The 25,729-nt window shown below is 40.4% G+C and overlaps 3 protein-coding genes across 4 annotated transcripts in view; 1 reads left to right on the top strand and 2 right to left on the bottom strand.

The window, feature by feature from the left end:
• Window positions 1–7,283, top strand: part of kcnq1.2 (potassium voltage-gated channel, KQT-like subfamily, member 1.2) — a 130,731-nt gene extending 123,448 nt beyond the window's left edge. Inside the window, exon 18 of the mRNA XM_026311127.1 lies at window positions 5,781–7,283. Coding sequence (XP_026166912.1) covers window positions 5,781–5,927 — 147 coding nt within the window. The 3' untranslated portion in view covers window positions 5,928–7,283. The remainder of the gene's footprint in view (window positions 1–5,780) is intronic.
• Window positions 7,284–15,867: 8,584 nt separating this feature from the next.
• Window positions 15,868–19,570, bottom strand: cdkn1bb (cyclin dependent kinase inhibitor 1Bb). The gene is made up of 3 exons (XM_026311780.2): window positions 18,826–19,570; window positions 18,419–18,547; window positions 15,868–17,188 (listed from the first exon to the last, which is right to left on the bottom strand). Exons 1-2 carry the CDS (start codon window positions 19,262–19,264, stop codon window positions 18,432–18,434), a joined length of 555 nt encoding a protein of 184 aa, XP_026167565.1. The 5' UTR covers window positions 19,265–19,570; the 3' UTR covers window positions 15,868–17,188; window positions 18,419–18,431.
• Window positions 19,571–19,659: 89 nt separating this feature from the next.
• yars2 (tyrosyl-tRNA synthetase 2, mitochondrial) lies at window positions 19,660–24,996 on the bottom strand. 2 transcript variants are annotated; one of them, XR_003295959.1, is made up of 6 exons: window positions 24,209–24,996; window positions 22,968–23,135; window positions 22,561–22,716; window positions 22,146–22,316; window positions 20,479–21,560; window positions 19,660–19,792 (listed from the first exon to the last, which is right to left on the bottom strand). XR_003295959.1 is itself a non-coding variant. In XM_026311779.1 (5 exons), the coding sequence occupies exons 1-5, from the start codon at window positions 24,994–24,996 to the stop codon at window positions 21,401–21,403; spliced, it is 1,443 nt and encodes a 480-aa protein (XP_026167564.1). In that variant the 3' UTR covers window positions 20,080–21,400. The 2 variants fall into 2 exon arrangements, 1 of the variants encoding a protein (XP_026167564.1); XM_026311779.1 differs by lacking the exon at window positions 19,660–19,792 and having other exon boundaries at window positions 20,080–21,560.
• Window positions 24,997–25,729: the final 733 nt, after the last annotated feature.

Genomic DNA, 25,729 nt, shown 5'->3' with positions numbered 1-25,729 from the left:
TGGATATTTTGTGTGTACGTGTGTATGTGTGTGTGCGTAGGTGAAACACAAAAAGTAGACAGGCAGTCTGGGTGCGCTGCACAGGGGATCTATGGCATGCCAGAAGAATTCACCTGAATTGACCCTATACCATTGCTGTTAGTATTGTAAGCTTAACTGGGGTGAAACATAACTGGAAACATTTCCTTGTTTTACTGGGTATTTACATATAAATGTCTAATTGGATTATTAGATTCATTTACAAACACAACAATAAATTAAGCCTGTAATCTCTTTGAGACAGAGGCTGACTAATGGGAAATATGGGAAATATTTACAACTTCTGAGTTTAAATGCAATGTCATTACTTAAATGGAGCAGTTTTAACTCAAGGGCAGGAGACCAAGGTGCCCACACGACAATGACGTGATCACTTCACAAAGTTTACTTGGAAAATGTGAGGCAAAAGTAGTAGCACTTAACCAGTGATGAACATTCAAATCCCCTGCACTTTAGATTTTACAAACAGAATTACAGCTTATGCAAGTTTAACAATTAATGGCTCAAATGCACAATACAAAACAATGTAACTATCAATCTATAGACTACTAAAAAATACATACTCACATGATAACCTTCTGTGATATACTACAGTGAAAACGTCAGATCAAATGTCATCAGTAATTGTAATCTAAGGCGAAACTAAAAAAAGGTGTTGAGTGTTTAGAAACATGTTCTACAAGTTGTTACAGTAAAGGAGACACGGCCCTGGAGTTTTCTGTTTGTGTCATTGTGGTTTTTCATTCAGCTGCGTGTAAACACTTCTGCGACTTCAACTTCAAGGAATTCAATGCCAAATCTCTGTGTCTATCTGTGATAGACTTCAGGATCCTGATTACACAGTTTCTTCTGTGAAACTCGGCATCATCTTTCCCAGTAGAAGGTCCCCTTTTAGGATTCTCAGCCCTCTTGGGATTCTGCTGGTTGTGTTTAGTACTGACTGAGGGCAGCGGTGACATCTCGGTGCATTTTCTGTTACACTGAGACATCTGAGTGTTTCCTGTGCCGATCAGGCTGGTTCACGTGTTGAACTTAATAAAAGGAAACATCTCATGGTTGTGTGGACTATTCTTCACCTGTATCTATATATGTTAAACATTTTAAAAAATAAAAAATGAGCAACATTGCTTTAAATGTGGCAAGCTTTTTATCCCTTGAGTATGGCAGTAGTGGCATAAAAATGATTTCTCTGACTAATAATAATTTAACAGAGTTTAAATTGACTTCAGAAAGTTAACTGCAACAAAAACACCACAATGTAAAAGTGAAGGACATTCGATATTTTCTGTTATAACTAAAACAGCATGTTAAAACCTTGCTTTGTAATTCAAAGGGACCCAGTGGGATAATAAATCATTCCTTTGTAAATGGAATGAATGTTATGTGAGTCATGCTAGAGATGTGTGAGTAGGCACAGTCATAAGGTACAAAAAAATGATGCTGTAAAATTGTGTGTTACACAGGCAGCAGGCATTTAGAGGTCAAAGTGGTGGGAAAACACATTACACATTCATTACAGCATGCACAGACGGTGACCTGTGCATTTTCCTTTCGTTTTATCTCTCTTTCTGTCCCCGCTCTGTCTCCATTGTTTTGTGTGATTGAGAGCATTTCAATGACAGGAACCTTGTTTTGTTGAATAGCACAGCCTGGTCGAACACAGAAGCCAAGACATTCCTGGAGCTGGTAGTCTTTCATTCTGGCAGCAGTGCACCTCTGTCTCCTCTACCCTGTTCTCCTTGTAGTTTATCTATTTTCCCTCTTCTTTCCTCATTTTCCCTGTGCTTTTGTTTGCTTATGTGCTTGCATGTCTGTGCTGAATTTTCAAAAAAAAAAGCGCTTTGGTTGGGTAATCCATCCAGCACTGTACTGCAGTATATGCACTGGCCTTATTTTCCCTGCTGAATAAGCCACTCTCCTTTCAAACACCTAATTACCATTAACTACATGTCAAGACTCTCATGCAGTAATCATGCTCTTTCATTCTACATCATCCAGTATCTCGTATCCCTCTTGCATGTTTTGTCTCCATTTGTAATCATGCAATGGTAAAGTTTGGCAAAGATCAGAGGACACATCCCTGTCTGCAGGCTTTAAAACTCCCCAACAGATGTCAGTGTGAATCGCACTTCGACCCAGGCCAGGTTGTAAGGACTATGTGGACTCCCTGTTCTACATGACATTCATTGTAAAGCAGATAACTCTCCTCTCCTCCCCTCCCCTCCTCCTGTTCAGACAGGGTGTGACATTTTTACTTAGTTCTAAAGATGAAAACATTCAAGCTGTGTGACAGTGTGTAGTCAAATATATTCTGTATCTATGCTGAAACACCTTACTGTAGGCTACTACAGATTTTTGGTTGTTCATAGGTGAAACATTCAAACCTAAGTCACTATGCTCTAGTTGCGTATCATTTTGAGTGGAATAAGAAATACAGTTTTCTCTTTTTAAATGCTTGGCTGCACAGCTTTTGTAGCTAGCATCAATATCCAGTTTATCCAGTTCATACAACAAACCAATTTCAAATCTGCATGATTGAAGTAATTTTTATATATGAAGCTTCAGTGTCTGAGGAAAAAAGCATCCTACAGGATAGTAAATCAGACTCTAGCTGTGTTAGTTCATCTTATTATGGATTTATTTTAAGTCCTGATACCTAATATTGCCCCACTGGAAGTGCTCTGAGCGTCAGCATTTAACTACACCAACTATAACATGAGTCATTTAGTTGCGATTGTTGGATAAACCGTCTGTTAAAGCTGACAGTTAGGCTCATGACCCAGGGCTGTCATTCAGTTAATTATACTTCATTCGTTTTCCATTCTTGTTGTTGTAGTTTACCAGATAACAGTGTCAGGGGAGGACAGGAAGGTCGTTCAGGAAGGGTGTTCCTGTGTGAACAGGAGCTTTGTGTCCTCCCTGCTGTTGTCTCCATATTTCATGTCTCCAGCACTTGCTCAAAGATCAAGGATACTGTAGATAATGTATCTATGTTGCTTGATAAAGACTGGTTGGTGAATTACATTTTTATTTAATATCCCCCTCTGCTCCTACAGCAAATCTCATTATAATGCTTTTAGATCATCTATTTTTTAGCATGTCAAATTTCTCTGTTTTGTAATATTGTCAATTTTATATCTTGGGATTTTGGATTGTTGGTTAGACAAAACAAGTGATCTGAAGATGTCATGTACAGCTTTAGGAAATTGTAGGGATTCAGATCAGTTTACTCAAAAATTTGATAAAAGTAGAAAGAAAGATATGTCCCACACAAACTGTCAAATCAAAATCTACATACATCTTCAAAAAATAAAGTAAAGTGACTGTTCTTAACAGCACCTGACACTTGGAGAGACACATCTTTTTCTCCGAGTTTACGCGGCAGCAGTAAAAGGGATCTTATCAGAGCTTGGGGGAAATCCCCCCTGCTGAAGTGTCGGGCGTGTTTGTGACTGTCTTACTGTATGTGTTGTCTGTGGTGAGAGGGAGGCTCGGGGACAGCTGGAGCATCACCTGTCACTGGCTCACTTGTGTTTATATGACACAGCAGTGGTGACCCCCAGCATTCAAACAATACACAAGGTGGACAAAATAACAAAAATTCCTTCTTTATACAATAGCCCTACAGTAAATACCGATTTAGAGAATCTCCTGTAAATCACAGTCAAATTATAAAATATAAATACAGTATTTGTCATAATCACTGCAAAATTATGTAATGTGCCACAAGGAAATATCTCACAAATTATGACAACATAAAGTACTGTATGTCAGAAAGAGGAAATTTAAAAGCAAAGGGAATTAGTAGCCTTACCAACATTGAGAGTTATGCTCATTTAACAGGATATTTGCATAACAGTACAAAACTGCAGTATCGGTAATGAACCAGGTGTTGAGTCATCACCTCTGAAAGCTCCACTCGTACTGACTTTTCCCCATTTGTAATCGAACATCATCTCTTTTTTTTAAATGCAAGATGTACTTGATGTACCACCAGTGACACATTCATACACATACACTTGCACAATTCCCCCTCTCACTCTTGTGTCTCTCACCCACATCCATGCCCAGAAAGCACACACACACATACACAGTCAGTGGCAATAAATAAGACTTGTGTGTTTGCAACACGCCAGTCTGATTATGTTTATTTAATGTCTCTCTGTGGGTCTTCTGAGCCATTTCTTTCAGACTCACAGCAAGACGAATTCCTGATCCACTTTAAGCCCCAACGAGAATGTTGATAAGTCTGTAGATTACTGCCCAACATGTTTATGATAGCCTATTAATCTCTAAGCTTCATCCGGACCCAGCGCGTGCTTCGTCTACTTAGTACAACTATTTAGGTCATGGTACAACAGAAAGAGAGGAAAGCACTGATGCAAACGTCAGAAGAAAAGTCGATTTGAGAGGAATCTAACATTTACAAGGAAATTATTATGATGAGTGTTATTATTATTATGTGTGCTGTCTTTACCAGTACATGTACACAACTTTACAACATAAAGTTTGTAGTAATAAACTGTAGAAACTTGATTTATTGGAAAACTTGAAACAAGGATGTTTGCTGGAAAAAAAAAAAATATTAATTTGTCTGGACTTTGTCAGACATTTGACAATGCTCAGTTGTTTTTAAATTGTGATAAATGGCATGCTCTGATGTGACTTCATCCTTTTCTGTGCCACACTGATATTTTAGATTTGTGTTTGGTATTATGGCACATATTTCAGCAACAATAATAGCTGCTAAATGTCCCAGTCTACCATAAAAATGTCCAAGTCATCAGGCACAGACACTAAAAGATGGGGAGAAAGAGGGGTGATACCCTTAAGCCTATGAAAATGCCATTGATGTTAACTATCTGGCTATGCCCTGCCAGAAATACCGCAGTTGTGCCGGAGTTGTTCACTATCAGGGCCTAGTAGAGACGGGAGTCTGAATCTGTCTGTTCTGCCTGGTGTGTGAGACGTTATGGCTCTTTGATGTGCTTTGCTGTTCAGGCTTTGATTTACGAAGCACCATCTTTATCATTTTCCTTGGTTTCTTGAAGCCATTGGAGCCATCAGACAGATATTGGTTTGTGTGTGTGCTGTGTAAGTACTGCTGAAGGGATAACTAGATAAGTACAGAGGTAAAACCAAGGCCAAGGCTGTGAAGATGTAGAAAATCCCTTTGAAGTTGCAAAGCTGTGTGCAGTAAGGTTCAGTGCCTTCTTTTTTGTGGTTGTGAGTGAGTACTCCATGTGAGTGTGTCTGGGTGTGTATGTATGCAACGTCCTCTCTGCCTTCACCAGGCGGTCTGTTGTCAGTTTACTTCATCACTCAGGTGGAGCCATTAATTTGTGTTCTGGCTGTCTGGCTGGCTGCACGCTGTCAGAGATGTGTCTATTAAGTGACACACCTGTATTTACTGTTGGTAAAGCATGTAAACAACAGTGCCCTGCGTTTGTGTGTGTGTCTCCACCCACTGAGGGATCATATAGCTCAGCAGCTTTTGTAATGAGTGGCTTGAGCAGGTAGACGGCGACTGGCAGACCAACATGTCATTATATTGCAAGCTGCTCTGTCATTCAAATGGCAGCTGTATTAAAGAGGCAGATGGATACAAAACAAAAGCACGAACACACATTCATTTTTTGTTTCATAACACAGGTCTATGCTGCATTTATGCTCAGAGTATTTATTCCAAAGGTATTCAGCTGACCTAACCTGTTTGACTTTTGTGGTTGTGTTAAATCTAGGTTCATCAGATGGATCAGAAAATGGACTCAGTCCTGCGGATCCTGATGGAGCAGTTCCCGCCCAAGCTGGAGCTGACGCCCAAGCTCTCTATCCGCAAGGTGACCATCCAGAAACGCATGGGTGCCAGCATCGACGAGGGGCCTTGATGTCGCAGAGCTAGTCACAATCGGTATGATAGTGACAATTTAAGGCACAGCACATCACAAAAACAGCCTAGCACCTAACACACGACCAGCCCGCACATTATGAGGGGTCAGTCTTCCAAACCATTCAGGTGACTTTTCCTTCTGAAGATTGTTGGCCCTGGTTGGGTCTTTTTTGTTGTCTACATGTAGCTTTCTCTCTTACAATAATATTATGAGCCCTCAGTCTTCCCCTGCAGCATGTTCAAGCAATGACATGCTGCATGAATTCATTTCGCTACATTAGCCTCATAATCGCACTACTCAAATGATGCTAATTTATGTGTGGCCTGTCACTGAGCTGCATATCTCTATTCCAAATATTATTCCAAAGCTAACTAACCCAGTAATTAAGTCACAATGCATTCAAACTACTCATGTTCCCCAAAGACAGAGAAAAACTGAGAATCTAGCCATGGCAGAGGCATTCCTCAAAACCTTCTGATTATCTTGGCACCATCGACACCCAGTACACAACACTGTTATTTCCATAGCCACATATCCATCTAGCCTAGCTGTACTGAGGCTGCAGAGCATGTTTGTTAGTAGTGATCGAATAACACGAGGAGGGAAGGCAGATTATCTGTTGACTTTGCCCAGTGTTAGGGCCCGGAAGGCTGAGGTAAAAGAAATGCAACTAATGAAATGTGTATTGGGTGGGTTGGGTGGCCTACATGCTTTTTTACAGTTACATTAGAACTAATAAAAATAGCCAAACTCCCATGGCAATATGTGGTGCCGTGCTGTAGGAATACAGTAGGAAATCTTGGCTCAGTTTCTTGAGGCTTTCACTAGGAAATTTCATATGTAGATTGATCTCAAGCTTTTTTTTACTTACAGCACTATGGAACCCCACTTAATATCCTCCATAAACGTCTTCAGGGAGCTCACACTCCTGTGTACAATTTGAAAAAAAAAATTGCCCTATTACAGCTCCGATTATTTTTCTGTCCTGAGCTTATTAAGTGCTGAATTCCTGGAAAAGGGAGATTAGTCACTGTGAGTCAGTAATAAAAGAAACACTGTGTAGAAAAAATATGTAGATTTTAAACAGTAAGCTCTGAGGAGCAAGCACACTAGTTCTGTATGATAGGTTGGGAAGTGTCAGACTAGCACTAAGAGCTCATGTTTGAAATAAAATCGACAATGCTCTTTGTTTGCTTAGTGTTTATCTGACAGGACACTGAGACATATAGGAAGTAGAAAATAAAACTATGTAGCTACTGTACGAAAAGCTGCCCATAATTATAGCATGTGCATTCCTGAAAAGGCAGATGCGCGCACTAAAGTGGGGTGAACAAGGGAAGGGAAAAGAGGGAAATGCTTTCTCTCTGTACTAGTATATATTTTCATATTTTTGCAGTGGTTAAAAATTAGTTTTCTTCTATTTTAAAAAAGTGGTTATATTTTAAAGGCGCTCTACTTTTGTGACAGACCTTGATACATATCCGCCTATCTGTTCTCCTGTACAGTTTTATAAGAGTAAATAGAAACATTGCCTTATCGTACTGTATTTATTATCATATGGAAAGATCAATCTGGAACATGTCTGTTTGTTGGAGTGATGAGAAACATAGAGAAGGGGAGGGTGAGGCTGCTGTTGTACATATGGATGAAAATGATTGTAAATTATATTCTTGCACACCCTCTGCATTGTAGCACTGCTGTAAATAATAAAAGTTAATTTCATTACACTCTGGCTTGCTATCATGGCTTAGGTGGAATTTGATTACTGGCTCATCGATTCCATAATTTGCTTTCGTTGGAGGGTGAAACTTGTCTTACAGTTTTTCAGAGCGGTTTGTTCAAATCTTGAGCTGAGCTAGGTCAAGGTAAGCCATGGGCTGGAGTTTCCATCCAAATAAAATCTCCTCCACTCCTCATTTCACTAAATTTCTTTCACACTGTAATCACCACTGAAGAGGGAAGAGGAAGAAAAAATAACACATTCACTGCGCTTACTTTGAACTCCAAAATTCCATAACCCATTGAGTGAGGCATGCAGAGAAAGAGAATACATCTCATATTACCACTCAATTATATTTGCCTTCAAAGGCCAAAAACTACTGGGGATGTCCCAAGATCAGCATGGTCCAGTGCTGTGAGAGAGAGGGGAGGAAGGATGGAGGGTTATCCCAGGGGAGGAGTGGACAAATGGGGAAGAAAGAGAGAGAAGGAGGAGAGGCAGGAAGAGGACAGCAGGGGCATAAGTGAGCCTGGAGAAGAGCTTCCTTAGCTGGAGAAGAGAGCAAACAGGAGAGCAAAGCCATTTTCAATTAGCCATAGAGACTATATGGGCCGGAGGGCCACAGTGCTTCACTACCTTTTGTCCTCTTCTGGTTTCTATCACTGCTGGGGAATTTTGGCAGGGAGAGATTGAGCAAAGAGAATGAAAGAGAGACCCCATGGCTACCTCCATCTGCAGAGGCCACTCTGTGTCGCCCGTGCCCCTCTTTCATCTCAGGACTAGACAGAAAGAAGAGAGAGTCTTACTTCAAAAGACAGTTTGATCTCAGAAGTACACAGGAGAGCAACCTAAAAGAGGATCGAGGAAGCAGTTAAAGAGAGAATATAAGGGGCACACTGTTACAGCTGCTGGACAATGAAATCTAGCAATCCCAGAGTCTGAGCAGAGGAGGAACTCTGCCCTTCATGCTGTCTTTGATCCTGCCACCTTAGCCACTCAGAATGGAACAGAACTTATTTTGTGTTTGTAGACTGCAGACCCATAGTTTTATATGACCTGGAATTTGTTTCTGAATTCTGAACTGGGATATTATTACTGGTGTTTTTGGCAGTTATTACTCAAGATGGAGTTGTCCATACTTGGTTAAGTGTAAATGAAAGTGTCCTAAATCTGATCTGAATGTTATTTGGATACAAGTCAGTGTTGGGCTACATCATTGAGAACACCAAGCAGTCTGTGGCTCATACCAACTATGGCCTGGGCCTAGAAAAATGTCTAATGCAGCAAAGCTGTGAGGCCATGACTGGTGAGCAGCCTTGCCTGCCCACCGTGGGGGTGCTTGGAGGCCACCTGTCTAGAGAGGCCCAGGCATGTAGAGGCCCAGCAGCGCTATATGAAACAGATATGAGTAAACAGGTGTGTGTGTGTGCACGTTTGTGTGTGTGTGTGCGTGTGTGTGTGTTTGCTTGCACTGTATCAACCAAGATTGTGACAAACAATGTCAGGAGCAGCTGATACCAGTTACTCTGTCCCTAAATAGCTGAGGCCAGCAGTTGCCTGGAGGACAGTTGCCACAGCTCCTTGTCCTCACCCACCTCTCTTTACCATGGATTATTTAACATTCCCATTTTTGGTCTTTGATCATAAACTAGACTGTTCTACTTTATTTGTATTGTGTTAGTCTGGCTCAAAACTGTCATAAAAGACACACCTGTGATCCTGTTAGAATCGAGTACCAAACATATCCCGGTTCATGCAGGGACTGAAAGGGAATTACTTTGAATTAAATTCAGCTTGTGTTGAATTATCATTGACTAATGGAAAATGATTTTACATAATTTCATGATTAGGCAGGCATGTGTAGGCAGTTTTCAAATAGTAAGTCTACCAAGGTCAAGCTTGAGCAAGAAGACATGAGACAGAGCTATTCAGGTTCTCTGAGATGGCAAAATCACTGTTAAGCCCTCTTATTACTTAAGTATTGACTTGGTTTCCAAGGTTGCCTTGTGGGAAATGCAGCAGTGGTAAAGTTCCTCATCTTAAATGGCCCCACAGTACTTTGGGCTCGGTTTGCAGTGCCCTCTGTTTTCCCTTATCCCCAACTCACAAAACTGGTTTTCTGTGCAGCTTTTCACAGCAGCAACAGATACAGTACGCCCTTTGACCCCTTCTCTGTTTCGTCCGAGTAGAGTGACATCACCCCATGGGATAATAAATCAACCAGAGGCCAGGAGGTTAGATTGACCCCCTGTAACCTTTAGCCTTACGAGATTTCCCTCAGCCATATGTCTGTGGTTCAACTTGCCCCACCCCTCCCCATGACCAGAGGAAAGCTCAGCAGCCAAGAACAGCAGCATAAACCAGCCCCGTTTAGATCCAAAGATCCATCTGAGCTTCTAAGTTTCACATCCTGGGTCCAGCCAGCCATAGAAACTGTACTCATGCTAAGTGTTACTGCTGGTTATGTGTTTTTACGGCTGCTGTAGATTTAAGCAGAAGTCTTGGCACACTTTTGTGAGCAGGGTGGCAGTACGAGGTGCGATAGAAGAGGCAAGGAATAACTGGGTGAGGGCTGTCTATATAGGTCATATTATTGGGGACTTTTCCCCCAGACAGAGAGAGAATTCCTGGCTAGAAACTGGAAGGACTTCAGTGGTGTACTGGGGTTTGGCCAGCCAAGGCAGAATGTCAGGCATGGTGGACAGCTGCACCGCGGATCTACTGTTAGAGAGAAAGGGGGGCTGTTATTGTAAAGTAACACAGAAGTGATATACTGAACAAGCTCTGAAGGTCAATCTGGTGTTATGTTTAGATTTTTTTTTATTTTTAAAGAGAAAAGAGAAGTGAAAATGGAACATGAGAACAAAGCATAAAGAGTTCTTAAAAAACGTACACACATTATTACACACAAAGTGACAGGAATGATGAGGAGATACAATAGACAGAGATTTACATTTGTTATTTACAGCATTTTTTGTAGTTGACAGAATTAGTAAGAGCAAATTAAATATCTTTAGATTTTATACCTGACTTCTCTCAGTTAAATTTGCACAGCAAAGCAGCTCAATATCCCCAAAACAGCAACACCATAATTTGCAATGAGCGAAAATTGAATATTGTGAAGCCAATGGACCACATCCATGGCTGTCCACAAGCAGAGCTAGGTTTCATATGGTAAAGAGTCTGCTTTTCTCATCAAGGCCCGTGTTGGAGAACATGTTCACTCATTCTTATGGCAGGAATCTTTTCAACACCAGAACTGAGGACTGTGCAGAGCTGAGGCCCCATGAGCCTCCTGATGAGGGCAGCAGAAGCAGGCCAAAGAAAAAAAGGCAGAAAGAAGTCTGGGTATATTCTTGTGAAATGTGGACTGCTTTATTGCTCATGAAAAGTGGAAAGTTGATGCATTTCTGGTACCGATCCAAAACAATGCTGAAGACAATTTTCCATTCCGTATCGTTTTATCCAGTGGCGTTCCCCTGTCATTGCTTTAGACATTATAGCTGACTGGCTCGGTGGATGGGATGTAATTTAATGTATACTGCGGTCAGTGTTGTAAGATATATTTTGACTGACTGGAATTATTGCCACATACAGTTTTGCAAACGATACAAAGAGTTGCATCATATGGAAATATTTTGCATCACATTCGCCTCATATCCTAACACACCCATATCACTCCTCTGTGTGGAAAAGCTTGTCCACCAGCTTACACATGATTGTTGTACATTATCCAAGTTGTTCCACAAATTATTTCAAGGAAAAGCTAAACTTGCTTATAGAAATTAGTTAAACTCCATATGTGGGATATGTAGAGGATTTAATAATCCAATGCATTTGCACACACAATTTGACTTTCAATGAAGCATTGTCTCTACCACAGTGTATTGGTACATATTACTACAGTTACACTCACAACATGCACCCTGCCACTGAAATTATTTATCCAGTCACTTCTTCCACCCTTACAGTTTATTTGTTGAAGTGAGCCTGATGCTGAGAGGTCAGAAGAGTTCACGTTGTGTGTTGATTTATTTTATGGCTGAAATGGTTTGGTGATTAACTATTAATCAGTCGACAGGAGGTTTACAGCAAGTGTGAGAATTGATTAAACAAATTAGGTGATTTGTCAGTGCAAAAATACCAGAAACATTTGCTATTTCCAGCCTCCAGATGCACTCTCTCTGTTTTATATTGTTGGAAATAGAATAGCTTTCATTTTGGACTTCGTACAATACAAGCAGTTAGACGTAACTATTTTCGAGGAAAATTTTAAATGTTCAATTAGTGGTTTTAATTTCAAATCTTTTCATAGCTCATTTCATTTGTAAGCAACATGGTATTTAAAGTCAGTTGTCCCCTGGTGTGTTTGAAAATGCGGTTCAGATATAGTTAAAATATCCTGTGACCTAATATAGCGACTATATTTAGGTGTAAGTGGATAGCAGAGATAGTTCGGCAGTTTTTGCAGTAGAGCTATGTACAGTTCAACTTCAAGTGTTAATTATTTATGAATTACATTTATTAAAAATGGCTATCATAGTGAGATCAACAGTAAAGCAATCCTTGCCAAAAACAAAAACATGTCTATCTGCACTGCACACATTTAAGCTGGAAGCTTTGCCTCGTCTTCTCAGCCAAATGCATCTAGACTCATCCTTGAGCATTCCTGATGGGATTACTGGGCCAGGTAGCATCCACTGGTCAGGAGAGAGAGAGAGAGGCAGAGGGAGAGAGATAAAAAGAGAATAAGTCAGCGTGGGCAATACAAGCCTGCTTGCTTTCACGTCTTGCACTGCATGCTTGAGCAGATTTGCCTTGATAAAAGATAAAGGCTCTTTGATAGGCTGCAGGTGCGCTGCTTTAATGAGCATTACCACCACCCCCTTTCTTCCCTGAAAAAACGCACCACAGATGCACATCTGCACAGCTGTCATTCGATGCTCTGCAGCATCTCGCTAACCTCTCCTCCCCCTCGCCTGTCACTCATCCCCAGGCTCTCTCACATACACACTCATCTCACACGCTCCACACATCATCCACCGCAACATTTGAGGAACCAAAGCAATGTCAGTGCATCTACTATTCAATGAAATAGTTTGCCTGTATTGATACAGCTTGCTTAGCTCACTGAATCCAACTGAGCTGTCCAAAAAACCCTCCAAACCCCACCCATTTAGGGCATTCCAGGCAGGCTAAAACAAATGCTCTGAGAAATGGAAAAAAAATTACTGTAATTCAGCTGCAATTTGGCCTGCTTACTGCTTGTTGGAGGCACACTGGAGAAAAAAACAAAGGGAGTGAGACAGAAAGAGAGAGGGAGAGAGAGAAAGAGGGATGTTAGGTGTTTGTTTGTGGGCACTTGCTTTCCCTTCATTCAGAACCTGAGGTGCCAAGGGAATAGCTTGATGACGTTGGTTGTGGCCTGGGCAGGAAACATGGGGAGGAACTTGTGGCTTTATATTAAGTGCTGGGGTGGTTAACAGGAAAAGATAACCTGTTTCTGTTAATATAGCAGGGAAGTGTGAGTTCTTGGCGCGTGAAATGTTGCAGAGAGGAACAGGCCGATGATGCCTTCCATGTCTCTGACTGACTGGCTTACTGGAATTTCCTCGAGTTCGCTGTGGTTTTGTTTGGGTGACTGTGATGGAGTGTTGGACTGTTACAGGAATGCTTTCAGGGACATTCCTGCTGTAACTGAAAAGGTGTTTCTTATGTGAGGAGCAATGGAGTTGCATCGTAGTGACATAGTCTTATCAATGACTTAATAAGCATGTTATTTGTGGTCATATGTGTGGTGCTCGTAAATAAACAGTTTGATCTAAGCAGATAATTATGTAAAAAAGAGTTTTTAGCAAATACAGTGCTGATGAGCCATTTCCAGAGAAATAACATGTACTGATAAGGATTTATCTGTCAGGGGTTATTTGAAGGTCAAATGCTAGAGTGAAAAGAAGATGATAAAAATCTATTAACAAGGCCACTCGGAGTTTCCATTGTTAAACTAGAAAATATATTTATTTAAAATAATGTCAGGCACACTTTTGTAGATTTATTACATCAGTGTAACTCACTGTAACTTGCATTGCTTGAAGAAATAGGAAAAGGCTGCTGAGTAGACATAAACTATTGTTTATTTAAAATGGCCCTTCTATTGCAGTGGTTTGCCCTTTGCAGCCATGCAATGTTCTCTCTCTCTCTCTCTCTCACACACACACACACACACACACCAGCGTCAACATTTATGTCTAAAATTATTTCACTTGTTTAGAAATGCTAATGTCTGAAAGACTGTTCTTTGTTGTCAGACATATATATATATATATATATATTTAATATATATTTTCACACACCAATCATAATTCTAATTTTATTTTTTTCTCAAAAAGTTTTAGGCATTAATAATTTAAAAATAAATACTGTAGCTGTCATAATTGCATGAAAAGCAGTACATTTAAAAGCAAAGTTATATGTACATTTTTATGATTATAAACAATAATTTGTAAGGAGAACTCAAAGCTTTTTGTTTAAAGGACTTAACACTGTTGTGCAGTACAGACTGGCTGAAATTCATACTCCCTTCTCTTCTGCTTCCATCTAATCAATCAGTCAACCAAACAGACACTCAGTCAGCCATTTAGTCAGTCAGTCAGCCAGCAAGCCACCTAGTCAGTCAGTCAGGCTGCTGTTTAGGCAGGGTGGAGGCTCGTAGACAGGCCCATTGTCTGAGCAGAGGACCCCAGACACAACAGTGGCCAGCCCTGGCCCCTCACAATGGCCCTCAACACAAAGGCCCACACACTGGGACAATGGTTCAGGCTCAGAGTAGGGGTGGACGGCTTAGCTGAGGTTACCCACCTGCACACTTCAGGACTGGAGCCCCTTGCCCCTCCACCTCCCCTTACACACACACAGCCCCCACCCAATCCTAGCTATAAAGAGTTGCTGCAGGTGTCTTTATGTGTAGGTGGGATGGAGAGGATGTAGAAAGATGCTGTGTAGTCAAAGCTTTAATTTGGGTTTAACAGCAGTAATAAAGACAGACATACATGTAGAAAAGTTTTTGCAGGTCACAGATTAGGGCACTGTGTTTGGTACACATATGACCAGACATATCACAATGACTAGATTTTTTTTTATGTTTAAATAGAATTAAAACAGTATGTCAGGTTCCATTAGAGCAAAACTAGCACCACTGAAGTAATTATGCAACTGCTAGGATGTGCTTCTGTCATTTTTAAAAATTATAATTTTAGGCTTTTGTCAGTGTAAGAACAAAATCAAAAATTATATTAATGTATATAAAATACAAATAAACTACAATAAACATGTTAATTTGAAAATGTAAATATATTTTAAAAGTAAATAAAAAAATACAACAGCCGAATGTAATTTCACTACTATGCATATAACATTTAATTTTTTATTTTTCAATTACTAAAAATATTGTAAAATCCTATTAATGGCAGGAACAAATTTAAGATGGAAACAGAATTTAAAACACATCACACAAGTGCAAACACACTTACTTTTAAGTAGACACACACACACACACACACACACAGCTGTAGAAAAACCGATATTCTGCAGCCAGTAAAATAGTGGAAGAATAATTTAAGTTGCAGTATTTTACCTTGCAGTTGAGGGTCGTATTTTAAGCTCAAAGTACTTATGTTTTTCCATGAAAGCCATTCCCATGATATGTTATTGAACGTTACTGGCTGCAACAAGTGGCCTGCTTTCTTCACTGTCCTTTTCATTGGATAACCAAAGTGTCAATCATCAGCCCGCTCAAAAACGCTGGTGGATTCATATTGGGAGTGTCACTTGTACCAGGATGCTCCACTCAGTTAGTGCAAACATACTTCCAAAGTGTGTTTTGGCCATTACTAGTGATAAAAAAAAGTTGATACAATATTTTCTGTAATTATTTTCTTAGGGTTAGTTCAACAAATAGATAAAACCAAACAATGTGTATACAGCTGTGTGTGTCTGTGTGTGCTATGAATTCACAAGTGTAAACAGCAGTCAGATTTAATTTTCTCTTTTAATTGATTGCAACACATTTTATAACCACACATTACAAAATGCACATCAAATATTTTATCAGGCTCAGTTTGCAACCTTATTGATATGAAAAAAAAAAAAAAAAAAAAACTACCAAAAATATGCTTTTACAAAAGACAATAATAAAGTAAATGCCACTTTGGATAACCGTAATCAAAAACCCATTTTTATTCTACATAAAAAAAGCTTGACATAAATAAGTTAGTATAATTTCTCAGTGTTTTTACAAAATTATGTACATAGGTACATTGCAAAGATTTACACAAATACACAGGCATGGTGACTGCATTTTTAAGAAGAGCTCTCTGTCCATCCAGGTGTACACTGGTCTCTTTGAATATAAACCACACCTTAGGCAAATAAGGGGAAGCTTTTAGATGCACACATTTGCATCCTCAGCAGGCTAACAACATTGGTGAAAAGAAGTACAAACAAATTGGAAAAATTAGATCTACGTTATCACAATGCAATACAGTGTGAAGTCAACTAAAAAGCCCAGGCAGATCTGGCAACCATACTGAAGCAACCATATATTTGGTATTGTAGGACATTCAACCCTTTTCACACAACCTCCTCTCTGAAAAGCATTAAGGCTGAAACAATAGAAAAAGGGTCAGAGAGGATAACTTAACCTGTGTAGTTTGTGTGGTCTTTGTCCTTCAATATCCGAGTACCTCACAACTCCAGAGGAAATCAAACACACCATTACAATGTGGCAGGACAATTTGAGTAAAAAAAAAAAAAAAAAAATTAAATTTTTTTCCAGGATTCCACTGATCACAAAATAAATATTACATTATGTTTTACTGTGTTGATTTCCTGGGGGAAAAGATCTTATAGGACAACCAGCACTTGGTGACACAGAAATGACCAGAAGGAGGGGAAAATAACAGCTGAGCTACATTTGTACCATTCTTCACTGCTGAGTTAGGAAGATGACGAAGTGAAGATACACTGTTAAGAAACTGTAAGAAGCCATGATTTTGTTTTGAATGTAGCAATTAGGGTCCAAGTCACACTGCTTTTCAGAAAATAACAAAAACAAAACAGCATTTTGGAAACATGTATCAAACTACACTGCAATTCTTCAAGTCAAATCAAAATTCACACCTTTTTTACATAAAGGATTTTTAAATCATAATGTTTTCTTATGTGCTACATATGGAAAGAAATAATATAATATATTTATTTACACACAGGTAGTAAAAATGGAGCAAAAAAGGAAATCAAACCTAATTGCACACTGCTACATTGACTGCTTTTAGAGGCAGTAACTTTTAATTGAGTGCCACAACTTTAGTGTTTCTATTCAGTGCTTCAACAGCGTCCTCCCCCGTCTTCAGGAGAGCTGATATGTTTCTGATGCTGTATAGTTCCTCTTCCAATAAAAAAAAGAAAAGAAAAACAAAAACAAACAAAAAGTAGCCAACACTGAGTGTTCCCACGCAAAAGGGGAGATATATCTTCGGCTCTGTGGGACAAATCAGACAGAAGAAAAAGAAAAACAAGGTTAACACTAATTTTTGACACTGTTCTGAACAACATGCAGATGAGAATGGACAGAATCATTTGTGCAGTTTCACTGTGATGCTCTAGTACTTTCTGACAAATGAAAGCAGCAAGAGTGTTGTTCTCCACTTACAGGAATTATTTTAATGATACAGCTACATGTGCACTGTCTTGAATGTTATACTAACAATAATTTATATTTTTTAGAAGGTGGTTACCTTTTGGTCCAAACAACCAGCATGTATGTAACAAAAATGTGTGTTTTTCAGATAATTATAAACCCTTTCTTCTGCATCAAAGACACCTACATGTTCAGTGCAGTAAAAATATTTAACCCTTCCTAAAAAAGATCACACCAAAAAAAAAAAAAAAAAAAAAAAAAAAAAAAAAACGCAGTAAAGAGTATAAGTTGGCGTTTATCCTATGCTGTAGCCTTGACAGTTCACATCCTGCCACGACAATCCAGATTTCATGCCTATTCCCCTCCAACGAGCACACTTCATTACAGACTCTCTGCACATTCTCCACCGGCAGAGACAGATATGTTTGTGTGTGTGTGTGTTGTAACATCAGCGTGTGGTGTGTATGTGCAGTACACACACACAGACACACACAGACCAGCCCCTTCCCGTCCCTGCTCTGCTCCGTGCTGAAGGCAGTGGCTGCTGACGTGTTACTACTACACTGTTGTTCAGCACTTGTTTACAGTTTTAGTCGGAAACTCGGGCACGTCGAAGAATCAGACAGCGTCTGGACCTACAGAGTAAATGCGCAGCCACGTTTCTTCATCTTTTTCACCCTGACTCATTTCGCCTCGAAACAAATATAAGAGTGAAAACTGTGGTAAACTCCACCTGCTACAGGCACCACACTCCTACACCCACTATTTACTACATTATTACATGAATGGGCCCAACTGACAGCACCTTCAAATAGGTCACATAGTTTGTTCAAAACCCAGAATTAACTTATTACTTTACCTGAACTGCATTAATGTGACCAGCTGATCGAACTGATATTATGCAATGAGCATATATATATATATATATATATATATATAAATTAATTATAAAATTGTCCAATACACGGTTGGCAAACGACAGCGTGAAGGAGGTCACTTTTTAACCTTTAACAAATGGAGAAGCTCACTTCTATTAGAAAAAGTAGCATAAAAGGCGGATTAGGTCCTTACCGTTTTATCGTCCTCACGTTTGCGTCTTGGGACTGGTCTTTCTGGGTGTGTGTTCTGCAGGCTGGCTCAGACTGGGACAACTAACTTCCTCTGAGCTGGTGTGTGACCTCTTACTTTGGGCCGGGGGCTCTGCAAAAGCAAAGTTTGCCGTCAGTTAAAAGAGAAGAAAAAAAAAAAAGCTAAAAAATAAAATGGATACATCGTGTGATATTTAACTGCAACATGTGCGAGCTGCGGATTTTTATTTCGACATATTTTTGTTTTTATTTTAAACCTGCTAAAGATTATTTTCTGATGAGCGAAATGCCATCGCAGCGGGCGGTATGTTAAGCCCACAACCTGGCTCCGTGTTACACAGAAATGCAGTCGGGTGAAAATAAATAAAGTATTTGTTGCAGATTTAGTACCGTGACATGCAGCTCTTTTCCTCATTCCGGTGCACTGCTCCGTGCACTCCATCTGCCCGTCAGACCTGTCGCTGTCTTCGCTCGGAGCCACAACACAGTTATGATTCCCATTTAGATCCACATTGTTATTCCCAGCGGAGCAGACGCCCTTCTTGCTCCACGGCTCCCCGCTGTAGAAAGACGGGATATTTCTGCAATCCACTAATTCCCACTGGAACCTGCCATTCGCCATCGGTGTGTGATTGGCGAAGTCGAAGCCCCACTTGGCGGAGGCTGCCTCTTCCATCTCCCGCAAATGTCTCTTTAAATCCCCCTTTAACTCTTCGTGATCCACCGGGCCGAAGAGGTTTCTGCAGGCTGACGGCTTCGGGTGATCCGACACCCGCGGGTCAGTCCGCTCCAACGTCGGGCTCCCGTTGGAAAGTCGAACATCTGACATTTTCCCCCAAAAGAAAGGCAAAAAAATGTAAAAAGCCGGGAGCGTCCAGTTTTCAGAAGAAAAACACACCGCTCAAAAACAACGGGTCTCTCTTCGTCGCTGAGCAAGATCCAAAACAAGCGCAAAGCGACTTATGCCATGCGTCGAGGTGGACACGGTAACGGCCGCGGTGTTTGGAAGCTGCGACGAGTCTCCGCGGATCATCAAAACAAAGTGCACAGGAACTGAAGCCGCTCTGTCAATTCGGTCCTGTAGTGAGAGAAACTGTAGACAAACCTGCTCAGTACCCAATATGGCGATTGAGAGATGTACTTGGGATTGAGAGTGGAGCTCGGCTTGGGGGAGGGGAGGGGGGGCTGGATGATTGACACTCGGAGCTATTTAAACGCAAAGAAGGCCGCTCATTGGTCGAGGCGCTTAAGCCCACCCACTTCTCTTAAGGTGGACCAGCTAGTTGCGACAGGCTACAGCATCCAGCACGTCTGCATGCTTGTCTTGCATCCAAGTTATTCTTCAAACTTCAGACTGCTACGAAAACATTGTTGAAAATGAAAATGGAAGCCTTTAGCATGCCTAAAAAAATATTGTATCTAATATTGTCTGACTGTTTTAAAAATAAACAATGCATATTATTTTTTTTTACCGAGAAAATATCTTCTCAGGATTTTAAATGCATTTTGTATGTCAGTAACCAAAGTGATTATATGGGCAGTTATGACAGTTGCTGACAAATTTAAATATTAACTGGTTTGTATGATGCTGTTAAAAAAAAAAAAAAAAAAAAAAAGCCTAACCTTCAGAGTAGAGAGAGAAATTACTTATTAAATTTAGATTCCCCCACTACCATTCCTACATCTGCATGCCATGTTTTTTTGTTTTGTTTTTGTTTTTTGTTTTTTAAACCTGAACCAAAAATAATTTAAGGACACAATTCAGAAAATACATATTTGTAAACAAAAATTAAAATCTAACAACTAACAAAACTAACGTTTTAAAAGTAAGTTATGCAAATATATTCGTTAAAAAATTGTATAAAATCAATGGCTTCCAAACATTCCACCTTAAAAAGATGACATTTCTGAAAATACATAGGCTGAAGCTTCAAGGTGTGAGCCTTCTGCAAAAAAAGGTAAAACCCCAGTGTCAAAACGATCCAATAATTGTTAAAAAAGGGGGGGGGAATTGACACAAATTAAAGAATTATATATCTTTACAGCATGGGATTTCCAACAGTTATCTGGAGCTGAGTGGGGTAAGTCAAGGTCAGCACACACCAGACCCTGTCCTCATCTCCACCAACCCCGAGGAGGAAAAAGAGAAGAACATATGTACTACGGTCAAGAGGCCACCATGAACATTTCAACATAAATAATAATAATAATAATGATAATAACAGCAACATTAATAATAATAATAATACTAAAGATAAGTCTGTGAATGTAAACTCTTAAATAGTTATTTACACCACAATGAAAACTTTGTTCTTCAAACGAAAACGAGCTGCAAATCTTAAAAGAATATTATACTAATGGAAATATCAAAGTTGTGCAACCTAAAAATCACCTACACACAAAATTTGTTTGATTTTGTATTTATCTAAAATCTGTCCCTCTGGTACACTTTACACTACCCACCACAGAGAGACAAATAGTGACGTTAAAACAGATGTTGATCTCAGTTCAGAAAAAATTGAAAGAAACATGATTTGCTTAAAATAGAACCAATAACCTGTTTGCAATAAATTATGCAATTTTATTTTACTGTGAGCAATTATCTACATATGGGGTCACATCAGTTAGTAGTGCAGCTGTGGCTGTCGGCTGTACCAACATTGGGCCTGGAACAATACTGCCACCTAGTGTTCACTTTGCAAGATGTATGTATCCGTACAAAGTAAGCAGAAAATAACCTTTATAGGAAATGCTCTTTAATACCTTAGCTTTTGATAAATATTACATCTGGACATATACATGTTTATATGACGACCACAGGCAATCAGTAATGGGTCAAGCAATGCCAAATTCCCAGTATCCTCCAAAATACAAGTCCGTCAGAATCTCCTTACAGACCCTACTGATCTCTTACCTTCCCAGTCAGTCCAGTAAGTAAAATGGTCCTTTGCCAAAGCACGTTGCCTCAAAGACTGAGCCATTTGATGATGTAGAAGTTCTTCTTGCCCACTCTAAGCAAGGTAAGTCCATTAGACAGGATGTGGAGCTTGGGGATCAGTACCTGCTCTGGTTTGTATGTCCGACTGTGGTTGATCCAGACCGCACCATCGGAAACCAACTGATACCTGGAAGCAAACATTTACACTGTCAGTCAGTTTCAGGAATCCATCCTACATTGCTACAAAACACATAAACATGCAAACATATGAAATTGCCATCCACATTTACACTTTCAGTACAAAAAAAGCAAACATTCACTGCTTCCAGCTTCTTAAGCAGATTTGCTTCTTTGTGTTCATTTTACTGTAGACTAAAACCTTTTTGCACAGTTGTTTTAATATTTTAGGCCTTATGGACACAATAATTAATATGAAAAATAAACAGTTTTATATCAACAAAATCTAAACTCTGTACCGAGGTGTTGGTGACTTCACAGCTTCATTTGTAGTTCATAAATGCTGACCACAGACATGGAATAAACCAACTAACAGTTTTATATGGATCATCTTTCCTTTAAATACACAATCATTATGAAAACTGATCATCGCTTGACAAAACAAAGCATGTGAGAAAGTCTGGTTTTGTGATTTGAGTGGTGTGACCTTTTTTAATCATACATATGTGAATATGTTTAAGGTAGTTTTTAAATAAATTCTTTACAATGACTGTTGCAATTGGATTGAAGGAAAGTGGAACTGGGGGGTGCTTACCCTCTGGGTCCTTCTGGTATGGCGTTGATCCTGCGGCAGGTATCTATCACCGTGGTCCCCGGTTCCAACAGCAGCTCATGGAAAGGAGCCTCCCTGAAGAGCTCCTGAAGTTCCTCATCACTCATTTCCTCTAAAGCTTGCACACTGCAGTGGTACAGTGCATTGGTACATCTGCAATGACAAAACTGAATCATGACTTTTCTTCTCTCAATGGGTAAATTCCAAGTAGACCAGACATAGCTACATAACATTGATGCCGGTGGAGTTAAGGATGTGAGGTCTATTTATTCTCCAACTGAGTAAGTTCCTATTGCTTTAAAAAAATGCATAAAACAATTAGAAATGTTAAATTAAACTGATGCTATAAGCACCATTAAATACCACACATGCACACACACACACAGCCTGTTCTGACCTCTTGGCACTCTCGAGGCCCTCCTTTCCATGGACAAGTTTTGTCACCTCTGCAGCCAGACGTTTATGTGCTAGGCGTTTACCTGGATCTTCCCTCTGCTGTTCCATCAGATTCTCCACCTCTGCCAGAGGCAGGAAGGTAAACAGCTTCAGGTACCTTGTGGAAATACCACACTATAAACAGTGGTGAAAAGGTTCGATGGTTTTATGTATCAAAGCATAATAAAATGATCTTATTAAAATGAGGCAAACACAACCTCAGATTACCATCAACACATGGCATATTTCACAGTGTCATTATTTCATAAAAACTAAACCAAAAGCCCCAATTTATGAGATGACTTCAGATTTTGCCTGTTCACTTAGTTTTCTAAAGAAATGCTGACATCAGCTTTTATCTTCACTTACCCTTCTACACTGGCATCAGGCTGCCTGAGAAAGAACTGGTAAAGTTCAAAGGGAGAGGTCTTGTCTCTGTTGAGCCACACTGCGTTGCCTGCCGTCTTCCCCAGCTTGTCCCCAACAGAGCTGGTCACCAGGGGAATTGTCAGCCCGTACACCTCCTCACCGTTAACTCTGGAAAGAGATCAGAATTAGTTTTAAAGTGGTATTATATCTATCCATCAGCTGTGTGACTGTATAAGTTATTGTGTTAAGCAGCCTTAATAAATTCCATGTGAGCAGGCAAGCCTCTTTTAATGTCATCCAGTGTTTTTCTCCTCTTAAGCCCAACTACAGACTTACTTGCTGTCCTGCAGAGTGACAGTGTATGTTGCAACATCTGTAACCATGGTAACTATACACAATAAAGATGCAGACAGTTGTAGCCTTAAAATATGTACAGTACAGTGCAGAAGTTTTAGGCACTTGATGTTTTGGATTCTTATCACACACCACCAGTGCATCCCACTGTGCAGGACAACAAGCCCATAATGAACCCACTAGAGTTCATGAACAACTATTTTCAGAGGCAAGAAGAACCAGGAGTCCTGCAGCAGATGGTCTGATTCAGCATTGTGGAGTCAGTCTGGGGTCACATGAAGAGACAGAAACACTGGGACAGCCTGAATCTACAGAGGAACTACAGCAGTTTCTCTAAGGGGCTACAAAGTACCAGGAGAAACTGTGTGCAGGTCAAACCAGAGAACTGCTGCTGGTTTAAGAGCAAAGAGGAGAGCTGCAAATACTGAGTAGAGTTAGGCTTTGTTCCATTCATTGGGTATGAAGTTAATTTTGCAAATTAAAAAACAATTTATGTATTTTATATTAAAGAAATTGTGATTTTTTTAGTGCCTAAACCTTTTGTACACTGCTGCACATATTACAAATTGAAGAGAAATCAGACTAAATGTCACTAATGAAAGCTAGATTAAACATTCTTAATACTTGGTGACTAAAGCTAAATGAAAAACATCCAAAACATAGTCTGGTCTGGTCCGTCACCTAGGACCTGTTTGCCTTGGGAAATCCTGCCAGGGGCATATAGCCCTGGACAACATAGCTCCTAGGATCATAGGGGACTAACAATGCATATTTATAATAAAACCAAGTCCCCTAAACTATAAATACTGTCCTGACATTTGGAACAAAGCTCTCTCTACACACTATCACCGCTACACGTGTTGTTTTTAAACAGGACAGGCATTTACCTGTGAATCAACTCATGGCCAGACATCAGGTTTCCCAGCTGGTCGGTGCCCCCCAGCTGAATCCTGCAGCCATGTGTTTGGTTGAGATGGTAGAAGTCATAGGCTTGGAACATCTGGTAGGTGAACTCTGTCAGGCTCATACCGTCTGCGCTCCTCAGCCTGGACTGTACGCTGTGGCGGCTCAGCATGGTGCCCATCCTGAAGTGCCTGCCCATTTCCGACAGAAACCCCACCACGCTCCAGTCCTTGTACCAGCTCAGGTTGTTTAACACGGTCACGGTCCCAAGCTGCCGGGGACTGTCGTGAAAGTAGAGTTCGTGGTTGGTGAAAATCCTCTGGATGCTCTCCCGGATGCTGCGGGTGTTTGTCTCCACGGCGTCAGCGGACAGGCGCTCCCTTTCGCTCGACTTCCCGCTGGGGTCTCCGATTTGCGCCGTGGCCCCTCCGAGCATAGCGAGGACGTGGTGCCCGGCGCTTCGGAAGTGGAGCAGGCCGATGACAGCGAGCAAGTTGCCCACATGGAGGCTGTCGGCTGTGGGGTCAAAGCCGCAGTACACAGTCTGAGCACCGGACTGGAGCAACCGTGGGAGCTCGTCCTGAGCTGCGTTTTGTGGGAAAGAGTCCTTCAGAATACCGCGTTTATTTAGAGACAAGAGCAGCCCGTTGTGCGCAGGGGAGGAACAGTGAAGTCTAGACCTGAATGAGGGGCACAGACCCGTTCGCCGAGGCAGAATACGCGATCCATGCCGCCATACAAAACGGCACAAGCACACCATGGACGCAGCCATGTTGGACAATGTGAGGAGGAGCTTAAAGTCGGCACGGATGGTTTGTCACGGATACAGCGCCCTCTAGTGCAGTGGTTCTGAACTTAGAGGGTCTTTGGCTCAGAGCCTGGAGCCAATAATAAGGTGTTACAGGAAAACAGAGTAAACCTAATCAATGATACAAATCTTCATAGAAAACATGCTGGATATTTTTTAACACAGCTTTTATTTTGAAATCCATTCAATGTCAACTTGTTCCATTGTTTAAATGACTAGATATACATTCATCAAACATTTACAGTATTGCTACCAAGCCACAGTACACATTAACAGCACATCCAAACACAGTCTGTTGTCTTTTTGCATGACGCTATAGCCACAAAAACAAACTCCAAGATTTCCAGAAAGAAAAAAAAAAAAATCAAATATCTAATTCCTATGACTGCTGCCCCCTGGTAACATTTTTATGTCAGTTTTGGAAAATAAAGATAATATTAATGGTTATTAATTGACGGTATTTGTGTGCTGTAAGGCAGAGCACGGCACACTCAGGTGAGACAGATCCAGAGTAAAGGAAGAACTGTACCTTTCTGTGTCCTGAGCTAGTTCAACAAAGGAAGACTAAGTTTCCCTGATACAAGTTAAAAAGTCCCTTGACAATTCAACACAAAAAGACATTCCTAAGAGAAAGTAGACATCACAAATTGACATGACTTCTCCTCAAAGGCCTGTCTGTAGTACATTGTGTGTTTAG

This window comes from Mastacembelus armatus, chromosome 6 (genome assembly GCF_900324485.2).
Source record: "Mastacembelus armatus chromosome 6, fMasArm1.2, whole genome shotgun sequence".
NCBI classification, from domain to species: Eukaryota; Metazoa; Chordata; class Actinopteri; order Synbranchiformes; family Mastacembelidae; genus Mastacembelus; species Mastacembelus armatus.
Note: the sequence above shows the minus strand (reverse complement) of the source record. Positions and strands in the feature narration are given on the sequence as shown.

Excerpts from the sequence above, each read along its gene's own strand:
- cdkn1bb (XM_026311780.2), bottom strand. The coding sequence starts at position 19,264 with ATGTCAGATGTTCGACTTTCCAACGGGAGCCCGACGTTGGAGCGGACT. Across the intron at positions 18,548-18,825 it reads GAAAAGAGCTGCATGTCACG|AGCCCCCGGCCCAAAGTAAG; the intron begins GTACTAAATCTG and ends TTGCTTTTGCAG.
- yars2 (XM_026311779.1), bottom strand. The coding sequence starts at position 24,996 with ATGGCTGCGTCCATGGTGTGCTTGTGCCGTTTTGTATGGCGGCATGGA. Across the intron at positions 23,136-24,208 it reads GGCCATGAGTTGATTCACAG|AGTTAACGGTGAGGAGGTGT; the intron begins GTAAATGCCTGT and ends ATCTCTTTCCAG. Across the intron at positions 21,561-22,145 it reads ATACCAGAAGGACCCAGAGG|GTATCAGTTGGTTTCCGATG; the intron begins GTAAGCACCCCC and ends GTTTGCTTCCAG.